A 17,737-nucleotide genomic window follows, 5' to 3' on the forward strand; every position below is an offset into this window, starting at 1 on the left:
CATAATTTAAGTAAAGGCAAATTTTTCTGGGATTAAACCCAGTCCACTATTTTTTGGTTAAAATAGGTTTCTTTGAATAGATCGTATACTGTATATAGTTGGTTTACTATTCTGTAAATTGAGGAGATAAAATTTTTTGTATACAATTTCTTGTTCTATGACCACTTAACTAAAATTTGGCTCTACTTTCTTGGGTCTTATTAAAGGAATTTTTACAGTGAGATTCTTTCAGTATAAATGTAAAAATATAAGTTTACAGATATTTTTTAAATGAATGTCATTGGGTCTTTTTAACAGAAAATTTGGCAAATACCTCTCTCTTTCTTAAGAACTTGTAGTATACATTTTCCATTTTTCTGAGTCCTTTCAACATGCTGTTTTAATCCTATTAATTCAAAAGAGGCATAAGTTAAAGCTAAAGTGCTTTTTACTTAGAAAGAAAGATACTCATAAAGAGGTTTATTTCACTAAAGCCAAAGTGAGCCAGACACAGTCTAGAAAATAAGATAAATATTTCAGTAATCCCAATGGAATGATAAAGTGGAGGAAGCAATAGAAGTGAACTTGTCTGTGGGTATGTTCCATAAAAACAGTAAGTAGAATTGTTTTGAAAAAGAACCTTGCTTTTCTAAGTAATGATAAATCTTAAAATATAAAATACAGCTGTAATGGGTGATAGGGCTTAGAGTTCGAAGACCTCAATAGGTTTTAGCTTTCTCTGCCATGTACTCCTCTGGTACCATTAGAAAGTTGTTTGCTCTTTCTGAATCTAGGTTTTCTCATCTGGAAATTAGTGATAATCTTTTGGTTAAGGATCAAATGAAATAATAGAGGAAAAGCTCCTTGGAAGTTATAAAGCACAAATGGATATTATGATAGGCTTCAAAGAGAGACCAGACATAATATATTACTGAATTAATTGAAGTAGAATGTGAAGAAAATTCAAGGTCTTTAAAAATATATTTAGGCATCTTGGGTACAATTTCTCCTGCCATACATATCAGGACATTTACTTGAAAGTCAATTAATAAATCATAACTTGTCATCTTTCCATTTTCCTTCCAGGTTAATGCATATTGAATGAATGTACTTCTCTTCTTTGTATGAGAAAATGGAGGGGAAAAAGTTTTATATGTCATTGGTTGAAACTAAGTAGGTTATTTATCACTTATAGCAATTAAGTTAGTTATAAGTTAATCACATTGGTCACATCTATACATCCCTAACTTATTCTAACAATGTAGTATTGTAGAGCAAAAATAATAATAATTTGGCTATTTTGCATAAATTAACACATCATCATATAAGGGTTTGAGAGAAACTGTAGTGTGGAGAAAAGAGTCCAGCACTTCAAGGCAATTGGGGCCACAGTGTTAGCTTTTTTGCTCCAGCTGTGGTTCAAGGACCAGTAGCGCCAGCATAATTTGAAAGCTTGTTAGAAATGCAGAATCTCAGGCCCCCTCCCAGACTTCTCAGTGAGAGTCCATTTTTTAGCAAGAATCCCAGCTGATCTGAATACATGTTAATCCTGAGAAGCACTGCTTTTAGAGTGTTTTATTTCCAACTCCCTCCTCTTCCCCCACCCCCAACACACACAGGAGCATTTGGATATCACAACAGGAATCTCTTATGATTGCAAAGCATTAGAGCCACAATTGGGTCTCCAAATGGCACATTAACCTCTCTGAATTATTAATAAGCCTGTAATAAATCCTGGTTTAGATGGAAGGTAGATAAACCAGCATAAACAAGAATCACTAGAGTTTGAAAAATCATCAGTTAAATGTTTGTTAGACTTCTTACGTGAAAGAAGAGGTGATGAATTGCAGCAATGATTTAGACATTATTCTTATCTGCAAGGGCTTCTAGTCTTTATAAGGGACAAAATAACTGCAAAAAGATTGATGCCATAGGATTAGGGTAAATAAAACCAAACGTTTCAAAGAATTTCGGAGGAGGTTGGGTGTGAAATTGAACTTTGAACATTGGAAGAAATTTAGAGTTTATTGAATAAAGTATATGTTGGCATTGGAGGATTTGATCATGAAATTCTAACTTAATTCTAATTTAAGGGAAAAAAACAGAATAGACAGCATGATGTGGGAGAGATTAGAGAGGGAGGGGGACAGGGAACAAGGTTGTTTAGGAGCCTGTTATAGTAATTTTGAGAAGCAGTAATATGGCCCTTAGCCTGGCTGATGATAAGAATAAATGTTTGAGGAAAAAGAATAGATAATTTGGGCTTCCCTGGTGGCGCAGTGGTTGAGAATCCGCCTGCCGATGCAGGGGATACGGGTTCGTGCCCCGGTCCGGGAAGATCCCACATGCTGCGGAGCGGCGGGGCCCGTGAGCCATGGCCGCTGAGCCTGCGCGTCCGGAGCCTGTGCCCCGCAACGGGAGAGGCCACAACAGTGAGAGGCCCGCGTACCACAAAAAAAAAAAAAAAAAAAAAAATTAAGAAAAAAAAAAAAAAAGAGAATAGATAATTTGCTTGAGGAAATCTATAAGGCTTTAAATCTACCTGGAAGTTGATGTGAGGGAAATGCAATATACTTACAGATAGCAATTATTTAAATAGGGGAATAAAAGAGTAAGGGAATAAGGAAGAAGAACTAAAAACGATTCTGTTATCTTGAGCCTGGGAACTAGGTCATGTTATTAAAGTCATTATAGTCAGTAGGACCAGGTGGTTGGGGAAAAAAATGACAGTACCAAGCAGGCTACTGGAAATTCTGAACTGTGACTTGGGAGAGGCAGTGGAGATTTAGGTATCTATTTTGAAGTCATCAGCAGAGAACTAACAATTTATGAGAAACTATAAATGGAAAACATAATCTCATTGTTTATGCCCTGTAATACTGATTGAAATTAAGGAAGACATTATTCTGTGACTGTATTTTGAATCTCCCTCTTGGGAGTCCATAAGCATATTCTGATGCAAATTCTGTGCACACCTCTACAGAATTATCTTCCTTGGGTAAGCTAGAGGACCCTTTGTGAAGAAAACCTAGAGAAAAGTTGCACAGATAACTGACATCTGTTTGTTCTGAATGAAAAGCCAAAAGGAAATTTTCATGAATCAGTGGAAATTAATTTTCAGATCAGATGTCACAATGAATGCCCAGCATGATAAGTGAAAAACAAAACAAGACATATTCAGGCCAATTATTTTAAATTTTATAATAGCAAGAGTGAGGAGGTGAAAGGAAAAACAGAAGACATTCAAAAGTTTGGGACACTGATGGCATGAGACTTCTAAACCATAACTTTGGAAGCCGGAGGATAGTATATAAATGCCTCAGCTCTCTGAAGGTGAGAGCTGTTTAGCCCAGAATTCTATAGTTAGCCCAATTATCAACAAAGGTAAATTAAAGACATTTTCACACATGGAAAATTTCAAAAATATAAGTCACAGTCACTCTTTTTTAGGAAACTTCTGGAGATGTGCTCACCAAAATAAGAAAATAAATCAAACAGGAAAGACATGGGATCCAGGAAAAATCAGTTTCATACTAGGACAGTGGTAGAAGGAAGTTTGAGGAAGCTATTCCTCAGGGCCAGAGAATAGACAGTCCAGATTGGAGCAGGAGGAAGAAAGGGCCAAGAGGGGATGTTTCCTGGAGGAAAACAAAAAACAAACTGACAGAATTTCATTTGAAAGTTTTATGGGGGCATTTTTCAGAAGGTGTGGAAAGTTTTGAACATGATCTTAAGGAAGTCTAAGCAAATGTCACAATTGGGAAATTATTAACAAAGGCAACTTTTTTTTTTTTTCAAGAAAGAAGGTATAATCAGAGAACAATACTTTTTTTTTTTTAACATCTTTTTTTGGAGTACTGGTGTGTTAGTTTCTGCTTTATAGCAAAGTGAATCAGCTATACATATACATATATCCCCATATCTCTTCCCTCTTGCATCACCCTCCCTCCTACCCTCCCTATCCCACCCCTCTAGGTGGTCACAAAGCACCGAGCTGATCTCCCTGTGATATGCGGCTGCTTGCCACTAGCTATCTATTTTACATTTGGTAGTGTATATATGTCCATGCCATTCTCTCACTTTGTCCCAGCTTACCCTTCCCCCTCCCCATGTCCGCAAGTCCATTCTCTAGTAGGTCTGTGTCTTTATTCCCGTCTTGCCCCTAGGTTCTTCATAACCTTTTTTTTTTCTTAGATTGCATATATATGTATTAGCATATGGTATTTGTTTTTCTCTTTCGGACTTACTTCACTCTGTATGACAGACTCTAGGGCCATCCACCTCACTACAAATAACTCAATTTTGTATCTTTTTATGGCTGAGTAATATTCCATTGTATATATGTGTCACATCTTTATCCATTCATCTGTCGATGGACACTTAGATTGCTTCCATGTCCTGGCTATTGTAAATAGAGCTGCAATGAACATTGTGGTACATGACTCTTTTTGAATTATGGTTTTCTCAGGATATATGCCCTGTAGTGGGATTGCTGGGTCATATGGTAGTTCTATTTGTAGTTTTTTCAGGAAACTCCATACTGTTCTCCATAGTGGCTGTATCAATTTACATTCCCACCAACAATGCAAGAGTGTTGCCTTTTCTCCACACCCTCTCCAGCATTTATTGTTTGTAGATTTTTTGATGATGGCTATTCTGACTAGTGTGAGATGATATCTCATTGTAGTTTTGATTTGCATTTCTCTAATGATTAATGATGTTGAGCAGTCTTTCATGTGTGTGTTGGCAATCTGTATATCTTGTTTGGAGAAATGTCTGTTTAGGTCTTCTGGCCATTTGTGGATTGGGTTTTTTGTTTTTTTGATATTGAGCTTCATGAGCTGCTTGTAAATTTTGGTGATTAATCCTTTGTCAGTTGCTTCATTTGCAAATATTTTCTCGCATTCTGAGGGCTGTCTTTTAGTCTTGTTTATGGTTTCCTTTGCTGTGCAAAAGCATTTAAGTTTCATTAGGTCCCATTTGTTTATTTTTGTTTTTATTTCCATTTCTCTAGGAGGTGGGTCAAAAAGGATCTTGCTGTGATTTGTGCCATAGAGTGTTCTGCCTATAATTTCCTCTAAGAGTTTGATAGTGTCTGGCCTTACATTTAGGTCTTTAATCCATTTTGAGTTTATTTTTGTGTATGGTGTTAGGGAGTGTTCTCATTTCATTCTTTCCCATGTAGCTGTCCAGTTTTCCCAGCACCACTTATTGAAGAGGCTGTCTTTTCTCCACTGTATATTCTTGCCTCCTTTATCAAAGATAAGGTGACCATATGTGCATGGGTTTATCTCTGTGCTTTCTATCTTGTTCCATTGATCTATATTTCTGGTTTTGTGCCAGTATCATACTGTCTTGATTACGGTAGCTTTGTATTATAGTCTGAAGTCAGGGAGCCTGATTCCTCCAGCCCCATTTTTCTTTATCAAGATTGCTTTAGCTATTCATTTGTGTTTCTACACAAATGGTGAAAATTTTTGTTCTAGTTATGTGAAAAATGCCATTGGTAGTTTGGTAGGGATTGTATTTAATCTGTAGATTGCTTTGGGTAGTAGAGTCATTTTTACAATGTTGATTCTTCCAATACAAGAACAAGGTATATCTCTCCATCTCTTTGTATCATCTTTAATTTGTTTCCTCAGTGTCTTATAGTTTTCTGCATATAGGTCTTTTGTCTCCTTAGGTAGGTTTATCCTAGGTATTTTGTTCTTTTTGTTGCAATTGTAAATGAGAGTGTTTCCTTAATTTCATTTTCAGAGTTTTCATCATTAGTAATAGGAATGCAAGAGATTTCTGTGCATTAATTTTGTATCCTGCTGTTTACCAAATTTATTGATTAGCTCTAGCAGTTTTCTGGTAGCATCTTTAGGATTCTTTATGTATAGTGTCATGTCATCTGCAAACAGTGACAGCTTTACTTCTTTTCCTATTGGATTCCTTTTATTTCTTTTCCTTCTCTGATTGCTGTGGCTAAAACTTCCAAAACAATGTTGAATAATAGTGGTGAGAGTGGGCAACCTTGTCTTTTCCTGATCTTAGTGGAAATGGTTTCAGTTTTTCACCATTGAGAATGATGTTGGCTGTGAATTTGTCATATATGGCCATTATTATGTTGAGTAAGTTCCCTCTATGCCTACTTTCTGGAGGGTTTTTTTTCATAAATTGGGTTTGAATTTTGTCAAAAGCTTTTTTTGCATCTATTGAGATGATCATATGTTTTTCTCCTTCAATTTGTTAATATGGTGTATCACATTGATTGATTTGCATATATTGAAGAATCCTTGCATTCCTGGGATAAACCCCACTTGATCATGGTGTATGATCCTTTTAATGTGCTGCTGGATTCTGTTTGCTAGTATTTGGTTGAGAATTTTTGCATCTATGTTCATCAATGATATTGGCCTGTAGTTTTCTTTCTTTGTGACATCTTTGTCTAGTTTTGGTATCAGGGAGGTGGTGGCCTTGTAAAATGAGTTTGGGAGTGTTCCTCCCTCTGCTATATTTTGGAAGAGTTTGAGAAGGATAGGTATTAGCTCTTCTCTAAATGTTTGATAGAATTTGCCTGTGAAGCCATCTGATCCTGGACTTTGATTTGTTGCAAGATTTTTAATCACAGTCTCAATTTCAGTGCTTGTGATTGGTCTGTTTATATTTTCTATTTCTTCCTGGTTCAGTCTCCGAAGGTTGTGCTTTTCTAAGAATTTGTCCATTTCTTCCAGGTTGTCCATTTTATTGGCATAGAGTTGCTTGTAGTAATCTCTCATGATCCTTTGTATTTCTGCAGTGTCAGTTGTTATTTCTCTTTTTTCATTTCTAATTCTATTGATTTGAATCTTCTCCCATTTTTTCTTGTTGAGTCTGGCTAATGGTTTATCAATTTTGTTTATGTTCTCAAAGAACGAGCTTTTAGTTTGATTGATCTTTGCTATCATTTCCTTCATTTCTTTTTCATTTATTTCTGATCTGATTTTTATGATGTCTTGCCTTCTGCTAACTTTGGGGTTTTTTTTGTTCTTCTTTCTCTAATTGCTTTAGGTGTAAGGTTAGGTTGTTTATTTGAGATGTTTCTTGTTTCTTAAGGTAGGATTGTATTGCTATAAACTTCCCTCTTAGAACTGCTTTTGCTGCATCCCATAGGTTTTGGGTTGTCGTGTTTTCATTGTCATTTGTTTCTAGGTATTTTTTGATTTCCTCTTTGATTGCTTCAGTGATCTCTTGGTTATTAAGTAGCTTATTGTTTAACCTCCCTGTTTTTGTATTTTTTCCAGATTTTTTTCCTGTAATCGATATTTAGTCTCATAGCTTTGTGGTCAGAAAAGATACTTTATACGATTTCAATTTTCTTATATTTACCAAGGATTGATTTGTGACCCAAGATATGATCTATCCTGGAGAATGTTCCATGAGCACTTCAGAAGAAAGTGTATTCTGCTGTTTTTGGATGGAATGTCTTATAAATATGAATTAAGCCTATCTTGTTTAATGTATCATTTAAAGCTTGTGTTTCCTTATTTATTTTCATTTTGGATGATCTGTCCATTGGTGAAAGTGGGGTGTTAAAGTCCCCTACTATGATTGTGTTATTGTCGATTTCCCCTTTTATGGCTGTTAATATTTGCCTTATGTATTGAGGTGTTCCTATGTTGGGTGCATAAATATTTACAATGGCTATATCTTGTTTTTGGATTGATCCCTTGATCATTATGTAGTGTCCTTCTTTGTCTCTTGTAATAGTCTTTGTTTAGAAAACACTACTTTTCAGAGTAGGGAAGAATATTTACCTGTGATAGTAATAGAATGATTAAATATAGTTTTTATAAGAATGGACATACCGTAATGTTAGGAGCTTGGTTGGAGGGAAAGAGTTGGCATAAGAAAGCTAGAACTCTCAACTTCTATAAAAAGGAATTCAGTGGAAATGTCTGAAAATGATGTTTTAAAAGGTAGTAGTACATACATATTATTTGTATATATCAAAATAAGTAGAAAATAAACTGCTACATGTGTTAATATGAGGTCTAGATTAGAGGTGGACAGAGGATGGGAGAAGAGACAGATAGTCTTATATACGCTTTTTAACTTTACTTTTTGATATGTGTATACTTAACTTCGATTAATAAAATCAATTTAAAAAGTAATATTGTTATAAAATATTGTCTTATTTTAAGTTATTCTCACAACTCTTTGTACATTAACTTGTGGTGATCTTAGCTTGAGGAATTATTTGCTCTTGTCATATTTGTTTTGCTATTTAGAATCAGTAATAGATGGTATATTAAGGTATGACTTTTCTAAGTTTTTTTAAAAGTAAATACACATACTAGATTGAAAACAAACTCATATTTACTTGTGACATGGTGTTTTGATTTTAAATATACTTTGAAATTTGAAAAGGGAGAAATTCTCAATACTTTGAAGGGAATTAAGAAAATAATTGTCAAAGTAGAATCTGTCTTTCCCAGAATTACCCTCAACTCTTTCTGAGGCAGTTTATTCTATTATTGAATTCTTCTTCTGGAAATGTATCTATTATTTATAATGTTAGCCATTTTATAGGTCAGTAGGAAAATTTATCATGGCCAAGCTTTTGAGCATTTAAAACAATTCATTCTTACTCAAAGTAAGAATTTAAAAGGGACCCATAGTTGTAAATTATGAATCTCACATGTGATGGATTATATAAAGCATCTACTGTTGAAAACTAGCCAAAGAAGAAACCTGTGATTTAAATGCATGGATGTAGATGAAAATGTGATGGTGTAAAATTACCACACTCCTATTCCACATCCTGTCCTGGCAGGAATGTAGCTTGATGATTAATAGGCTTTATTTGTTCCTAATTTATGTTTCCCTTTGTGGCATCATCTGATTTATTATTGATATAGATAATGTTTTGTCTAAGACCTAATGAACAGAATGATTTTCAACATTCCATTGCAGATGAGCAAATGAGAATTTCATTTATTTTTCTTTCTGATTTGAACTTGCATTTGCAAGGTAGGGTTAGACTTTTCACCTAGGAAAATATAACGATGATATAATATACGCCGATAACTTAGCCTTTTGTCAGGAGTTTAGCTTTGAATAACATTCTTTATACATTTGATATTGTTTGAGCAGTTAGCTATGGAGACTATAAGTGCTTAAATAGAGTATAAGTGGTATGTTTGATAGGTGGAAGTGAGCCATCTTGGTGACCAAGGCCTTTTCATATGATCTCAAACCTCGGAAAACCAATTGAAAGTCAGGTAGGGCCAATTTAAGATGAGTTTACTTTCCAAAGGTTAAATCCAAGAAAGAATTCTTCCCTTGCCTCAGACCAAAAGCGGGAGAGAGAAATACAGGTTCACAGAGAGCCAAAGGGACTCAGTGAGCCACAACATTAGGGACTAATTTTCATTTTGGGATGAGCAGTTTGCTCCCTTTACTCAATTCCGGACCCAAACTGAGAGCAGGCTTTGGAGGTTGGGGGATGGTAAGGGTGTTTTGATAGCCAAAACATTTATGGGAACTATGGGATGAAGGGGTTCCATAGAATTTTGGGAGACTAACGGTTGGCATGGAAGCTCAGGGAATTCAGAGATCAAGGGGGAGAAGCTGAATTTATAGGGAAGGCAGGAAAAAAAACTCCTTTCCTTCTTTATTTAGACAGTTTTGCAGAGAACACACTGGAGATGTGACTGTATTCAAGAGCCCTCAGAACAGCCCTACTGATATAATGGCTATTTCCTTGAGGAAAAAGAGAGGGTAGGTGGGGCAAGAATTTGTGCTTTTGTGCTGAGTATTCTGAGATGGTAGGGAAAGGTGACAGGGTATTATTTTTTTTTGGGGGGGGGGTTGTTTTTTGTTTGTTTGTTTCTTTTGCTTTGTTTTTTTTTTTTTTTTTGGCAAGTGCCGAGTCCTAACCACTGGACCACCAGGGAATTCCCAAGGATTTGGGTGGTTTTTTTTTTTTTTTTTTTTTTTTTTTTGCGGTACATGGGCCTCTCACTGTAGTGGCCTCTCCCGTTGCGGAGCACAGGCTGTGACGCGCAGGCTCAGCGGCCATGGCTCACGGGCCCAGCCGCGGCATGTGGGATCTTCCTGGACCGGGGCACAAACCTGTGTCCCCTGCATCGGCAGGCGGACTCTCAACCACTGCGCCACCAGGGAAGCCCGGTGACAGTGTTTTGATCTGGACTCATTGTTGGCAGTAAGCTTTCTCTGCTGAGAAATTCTACTGGAAATTGACTTTTCTCAAAGGTGATTTTATTTTTACCCTATGATATTCTGCCTTTAATAACTTTGATTTTCTTCTTTAAAAAAAGATCTTCCTGTGAAGTGTTCTTTAAAGGATGTGGGAAGCCATTTTTTAGCTATGTAGTCTTCTCGTGAGAGAGATTGTCAACTCCACCCAGTTTAGAATTTCTGGCAATAAATGCAGGAATTCAAGGGTTTGGGATTTTATTCATTTAACAGTGAAACATTGAGGAAGTCTGTGCTGCTTAATCCTAAATTTATTAGATTCAGTGTGACTGATCACTCCTTTCCTCTCTGGGGTAGCGAGGAAGACTGCAGAGCATCAGGTCAAATGTTTCTTCAGGCTGAATGAACGATTATATGAAGGGACACTAAAAGAGAGATACAAAGAATTCTTTTTAGAACAAGCATTTATTTCAAATAGGAGCAGGGACTGTGGGATCTTCAGCCTTGTCCTCACATGGAGGGGCATGTGGCTGTAGGTGAGGGGATTCATTGCTGCTGTATTTTGCCACGAAGAGAAAACGGGTTTTGTGAAGCCCACTTAACCATTCTGGACCTCACTGAATTGGTAACAGGAGTCAAACAGGTTTATTGAGAAGATCTCCCTTTGGCTCTAATTGCCGTATACCGTATTTCTGTTCTTCCGAAAGGTCAGAGACTAACTCCTCCAAAGAACAGAGCAATGGCCTAGAGTAAATAGATGAATGACAGTTTTACTTGATACGTTGTCTGTTTTTTGTTGTTGTTGTTGTTGTTTTTGTGGTACGCGGGCCTCTCACTGCTGGGGCCTCTCCCGTTGCGGAGCACAGGCTCTGGACGCGCAGGCTCAGCGGCCATGGCCCACGGGCCCAACCGCTCCGCGGCACGTGGGATCCTCCCGGACCAGGGCACGAACCCGTGTCCCCTGCATCGGCAGGCGGACTCTCAACCACTGCGCCACCAGGGAAGCCCCGTTGTCCGTTTTAACAAGTTCAATGTTAGGTTCTAATGCCCTAGAACTCCAGGGTTGGAAGGTGATCAGACCATTTAGTTTCTCTACTCACTGAATTGGCGAGAATTGTGTTATTTGGCTTTTGCTAATGGAGACACAGAGAGGAAGTTCTTTCTATTTTACTTTAAAAAATATTTAACAGTCTACTACTTTAAGTACTGTTCTCCTTTGTCACAAGTATATTCTTGGGACTTCCCTGGTGGTCCAGTGGTTAAGGGTCCATGCTCCCAATGCACGGAGTTAACCCCAGGGCATGGGTTTGATCCCTGGTCAGGGAACTAAGGTCCTGAATCCCGCATGCCACAAGGCGTGGCCTAAATAAATAAAGTCTCCAGCCGCTGGAAAAAAAAAATGTATATTCTCATTTTTGTTGTGGATGAGCATTTTCTCTCCACTAGGCTGTGAGGTCCATGAGAGTGGAAGTTATTATCAGTCGTTGGAGCATGTGCACAGTACCTGGCGATCTTAGATGAGTAAGTTGTTTGCTTTCAAAAATCTAGTTTTATGAGGGTAGAGACTTACTTTGTTGTGTTAGAAATGAGAAATTATTCTAAATATGTTATTAACTGTGTGTGGGAGACATAAAATTTACCTGTGACTTCTGATAAGATATCAGGAGATGCTGATGAACTCTGGACTTACTCTTCAGCAGTGCACACATACATACAGATATACGAAAATACCATGCTGTTTATAGGAGTTTTGAACCTCCAAACCATCCCGTTGCTCTGCAGTGGTTTATTGATCATGGACTATGAACATCTGGTCTGTGTCATCATTCAATTAAAATCCATCATGTGCATGATTTCCATAGTTAAACCAGTGGAGTAAACAATGAATCATAACTTTTGCTGTGTTTATTTCAGAAATAATCAGCTGTAGGTTTTTTAAGAATGTGTTGAGAACAAGAGTGGGAATTTGAGGGCCTGGGTGATTGAGTGAGATTACAAACTCAGAACAAGGTGATAAGACAATGAATTGCTAAAAGAATGGCTAGAAGGAGTGATTATGGTAGTTTCTGTCAAAGGTTTACCTAGAAGTCTGAGGAAAGGTGGGGCTGGCTAAGTAAGTACAGAGCAGGCCCTATCTGAATGGCATTTGTGAAGCCATTAACCCCACCACCAAAGGGGGAAAAAAACAAGATGGAGTTTCTGTTCAAAAGGATTATAAACTGTGGACAATCTTAAAAATCACATGCCTGAGACTTGCCAGTTTAAGAAAAGAAAAAATTAAGCTGTGAAGTATATTGCCAAATTATTAGTCTTTAACTTGCATGAGTTTGCAGCCTGCACAGCCATATCTGATTCCTGAAACCCTGGGAGTGTATCAGCTTTAGGTGTTAAGATTCAGACTCTGGATTTAACTTTTTTTTCTAGGCTTTTGTTGATGATCCTGTGGAAAAAAAAAATGACTTTGCTTGGTTTGGCAGAAATGCAAGAAAGATAAACTGTTTGAGGAAGAGGGAACCTATTCCAATCCCTGTCCCAAGGTCTTTTCAAAATGTGTGCATCAGCCTGAGAAATTTTCATATGTAATGCCTAAGTCTAGTTATTTAGTTTGGCTACAAAGCATCTGGGAAGCATGCTTTAATCGTCCTGATGCTAACATCATTACAAGGCAACCTTAAATCATTTTGAAGTGATAATGCTTCAGGTTAGTCACTATTTTTGCAGCTGTTTTTCCTTGTCAAATTTATTTGAAACTAAAACCAATAGAATTAATTATGGTAAAAGAAAATAAAGCAAATGATGACCTCAACTTTATTTTTCTCACTGTTTGCGTAGAGACGGAAAATGAGACGCAAGATTCTTAAATGTCATCCTCTTCCCGTTAGCACTGCCATAATTCAGGGGCTCCCCACGTTTCAGAAACTTCTGGGGAGCCTCACTCTGTCCCCATCTTTCCTGATTCTCATCCATCCTGAACACTGCAGGCAGACTTATTTTTGTAATACTCAGCTATAGTCTCTGTCACTTTTCCTGCACAAAATACTTTAGTGGCTTTCAGTTACCTACATAATACCCGACCTCCGCAGCCTGCCTTCTTATGCCCTAATTACCTGGAGGCATCCTCACTTCTCACTGCCCCTGCCTCTTCTCTCTCATACTGAACTACTGCAATTCCCCAAATTTATTAAAGTGCTTAATTTGTCTCAGACTCTGAGATACATGCTGGGGTTTCCAAGATAAGTAAGGCCTGGTCTTGGCCCTGAAGGAACTCATACCCCATAGTAGGAGATAGCATTAAACGTGCAGTACGTAAGTATAATATACGATGGTGTGTACCCTTGTACATTCTAGTACTCTTATGCTTGGAATAAACTTTTCTTTATGTTTTTCCGGCAAAGCTTCTGTCTGTCCTTCAAGACTGTTCACAAGTATCACCTCCTTTTGTAAGGTGATGCACAGTTAATTACTTGAAAGATTTGTTAACATTTGTTAACATTTTGTATATACTTGTATATATACTTGTATTATAATTTATTGTGTTTATGTTGTATTGTCTATGCTTATGTTGTATTGTCTATGCATATCTATTTGCACAGGGATCTGTGAGCTCTTTGACGGTAGGACTCAGCCATTCCACAACCTTAAGCAACATGTTCAGTACTTACTAGAAGCTTATAAATATTTGTGGACAGAGTAGCTTTTTAATGTAATTCCAATATTATTTTAAAAAACATAGAGCTGTTCTAATCTTCATAAGTCAGATTTTTTTTCTTTTTTTTTTGTGGTACGCGGGCCTCTCACTGTGTGGCCTCTCCCGTTGCGGAGCACAGGCTGTGGACGCGCGGGCTCAGCGGCCATGGCTCACGGTAGCCGCTCCACAGCATGTGGTATCTTCCAGGACCGGGGCACGAACCCGTGTCCCCTGCATTGGCAGGCGGACTCTCAACCACTGCGTCACTAGGGAAGCCCATAAGTCACATTTAATGGAAGATGAGATAATACTCTTTAATATAACTCATTTGGCCCAAATCAGAGTTTAATATTCAAAGTAACAGTTAATGTTTTTTGAACTTTTCCTATTTTCAAGGCGTTGTTCTAAGAACTTTATATAAATTACCCCCTTTAATCATCATGAGAATTATGAGTTGGAAAATAAGACTTCTTTTTATAGATTTTATAGAGAGTTTAAAAAATACATCATTATTATAATAGCTGATATTTACATAGCACTTCCTGTGTGCTAGGCACTATTCTAATGCCTATGTTTCCTCATTATTCCTCATACCTACGTGATTTATTACATAGTTTCTATTAATTATTATCCCCATTTTATACATGAGAAAACCAAGGCACAGAGAGTTTAAATTTGTTGTCCTCGATCACACAGCCAGAGTTGCAAAACTAGGATATGATGCAGCTGATCTGGGCCTAAAGCTCACACTCTAGCTTATTAGGCTTAGCCATGTTTCATTTTGTAATTAACATTGCAATGCATAGTTCAAAATAGTTGATTATAATCTATGGACACTTGAAATAGTATGGATTTATAACCTAAAACCTAGTTTTCTCTATTAGTTGGGTCAAGATTCCTCTTGGAAATCCCTTTACATACTTTCCATTTTGTCCATTTCATTCTTAGTTAAACAAGGGGAAATCCCATGGAAGATACAGAGTTGCCTGATTGAATAAAGGTTTGTGTGAAATGTTTTCTCTTGTTAAGGCTTTAGAGCGTATCTGTCTTGTCTGTTCTCTTGGTTCCATTCTTTTCCCTTCTGTTCTACTTTGCAGTCAATATGGAATATTTACTGGATATCAGCCCTGCAAAAATAGGCTTATTACTACATTTGAAGATGCTAAAATATATTAACCCGTTGTGTCTCTGGTCTGAAAAACGATTAATGTTTTATTTAACTTTAGTAGAAAAATAATTTGTGTAGAGTTAAGACTTCGATCCAGGGTGCACAAAGCATGATTCATAAATATTAATAAGACATTTATGTTTGGTAAAGCCATACTCACTTGAGAATTCAAATAGTACTGTATCTTTTTCAGCATATGACCTTTTAGTTTGTCAAAACTAAGACAAAAAAATCTATCTCAGTGGCTAAAAGAAGTAATATTTAACCATTGTAAATTATAAAAGTAGAGTGACAGGAATTCTCAAAAACATGAAATAGTAATAAAGCCCACAGTTGATGGATGGAATATATAGGCTTTAAATTTAAGGGACTCAAATATCCATTTTACAGAGATTGAAAACTGCCATTACACATTTTGGAAGCATCCTGATGCCTGTTTCTAAGACATCATCTCTTTTTACTTTTCTCATCAATTAATAATGAATTGCTTGAACATAATGATTTAGTTTTAAAGTCCAATAACATATAATGGACTTTAATAAAAGTGATGAGTGATATTATTATCTTATTGGTATTTAATAGTCTAGGGTTGTAGAGAATGAGAGGGTATGTTTTGTACTTGGGGTGAAACATATTGAAAAGATTTGGGCTCCTGTAAACTCAGACCTAAATTTATTTATTTATTTTGTTTGGGGTTTTTTTTTGGTTTTTGGTTTTTTTGGCCATGCCACATGGCTTGCAGGATCTTAGTTCCTTGACCAGAGATTGAACCTGGGCCCTCAGCAGTGAGAACATGGAGTCCTAACCACTAACCCTCAGACCTAAATTTAAATAGGAATCTGTTCATATCACAATTATAACTGAAACAAAGAATTAGGCCCTGTAACAAACCAAAGATAAATGGAGACTGGGACTGAGGTTATATTATCAGCTTTGCCACAATACTTTTGTGACTTTAGGGCATGTGGCTTCATCTTGATGGAATTAAACACCTCCATTTATAAAATCATGAATTTGCATTAATTGATTTTTAAGGTCCCTTCTTGCTTTATAATTCTGATTCCGTCTCTGGTTCAGGATCACCTCTCCTTCAGAATCCATCGCTTCTTTGTTTACATCTTGCTGTATATGTGAAATAGGCACTGTGTAATCTTCCAGACATGGGGTCAATCTGAACACTATCAAAAGTAGAAGGGAAAAAAATGTCTGAGATTTATCACACACTTAGTTTGCTGCTTACTTTGAATATATTGATAATTTGATCAGTTTGCAAATCTTACTGTGGGTAGGTAGATGCTTTAATTTATAACTTAAGACGGCAGGGACTTCCCTGGTGGTGCAGTGGTTAAGACTCTGCCTGCCAATGCGGGGGACACAGGTTCGAGCCCTGGTCTGGGAAGATCCCACGTTCCGTGGAGCAACTAAGTCCGTGCACCACAACTACCTGGACACCGCAATGAAGAGTAGCCCCCGCTCACCTGCTGCAACTGGAGAAAGCCCATGTGCAGCAATGAAGACCGAATGCAGCCAAAAATAGAAAAATAGATTTACTTTAAAAAAAAGTATTTAGAAAAAAGGTAAACAGTGTTGTGAGAAATTTTGCATTTATTGCTTTTGTGTTAACATGTTTTATATTCATTTTTGATAATAAGATAAACATGTCAATAAAATACAAATACAGTAAGTTGCATCTATTGCTAAATGAGTATGTGCTAAAAACTGTGTTTTGTTTTCATATATCTAAATTGGAGCTTTCATGCTGTGTATATGCATTTACAAAGTGGAACAGTGTGTGTATGGAGGCAAATAAAGATTTTGCTTATTCAGAATTTTTTCTTTCTTTTTATCCTTCTTTTACTTCCCTGTAGACTTGCTGCTTTCAAATAGCTGTATTCCCTTTTTGGGCTCATCAGAAGGACTGGATTTCCAAACCACTTTGTTAGATGAGGAGAGGGGCAGGCTGCTGCTGGGAGCCAAGGACCACATCTTCCTGCTCAGTCTGGTTGACTTAAACAAAAATTTTAAGAAGGTCAGTTTATTTCTATATAGTTGACTGGATGTATTTATTTTCATCTGTGCCCTTTTCCTTCTCTTTTGTTTTGTTTTAAGTGATTCACTGTCAAATGCTGTAGGTATTTACATGTCAAAAAAGAACATGTTAAAACAACTTATTGCCTCTGATACATGTTTTTGGATTTTTATGGATTTAAGTACAAGAGTGAGTGTAATACTAAAATCTTTGAAAATCTGAATGAAAGGCATGAAAAGTTAGTAAATGGATACTACTTTACATAACAGAAATGCAAAGTTTTGGATTTAAAAGCTGGAAAATGAGTTATTCATGAAATATTAACATTTATATCTGTAGCAATTATTGTAAAATTAAATTTTTATTAATTTTCAATGAATAAGCATACTTAATGATAGTGTGACTCTGGTAGCATTTTAGCACCACACTGGTTTCTCCACACTCTCCTTTTATATCTGAGCAAGTTTCTTCTTGGCCCAGTTACATTCAGATAGTGAAGATGAATAATGCCTCACTTGTGGGCTCATTAAGAACAATCTTAGCACTTAAAAGAAATATATACTAGTTATTCAAAACCCAAAAAGCAATTGCTGTTGTATCCTACATTTTCAACTAGCACTGTGATACCCAAAGAAAAGACTGTCCCACTGTTTTATCGATTAGTGTTAGCCAGTAATTTAGTAAATAT

At 36.7% G+C, this 17,737-nt stretch overlaps 1 protein-coding gene across 3 annotated transcripts in view; it reads left to right on the top strand.

Moving 5' to 3' along the window:
• SEMA3D (semaphorin 3D) overlaps positions 1 to 17,737 on the top strand; it is a 214,227-nt gene that overhangs the window by 83,104 nt on the left and 113,386 nt on the right. For all 3 annotated transcript variants that reach the window (XM_059073860.2, XM_059073858.2, XM_059073859.2), the window contains one exon: positions 16,889 to 17,049. In XM_059073860.2, coding sequence (XP_058929843.1) covers positions 16,889 to 17,049 — 161 coding nt within the window. The remainder of the gene's footprint in view (positions 1 to 16,888; positions 17,050 to 17,737) is intronic.

Source organism: Kogia breviceps, chromosome 9 (genome assembly GCF_026419965.1).
Source record: "Kogia breviceps isolate mKogBre1 chromosome 9, mKogBre1 haplotype 1, whole genome shotgun sequence".
NCBI lineage: Eukaryota > Metazoa > Chordata > Mammalia > Artiodactyla > Physeteridae > Kogia > Kogia breviceps.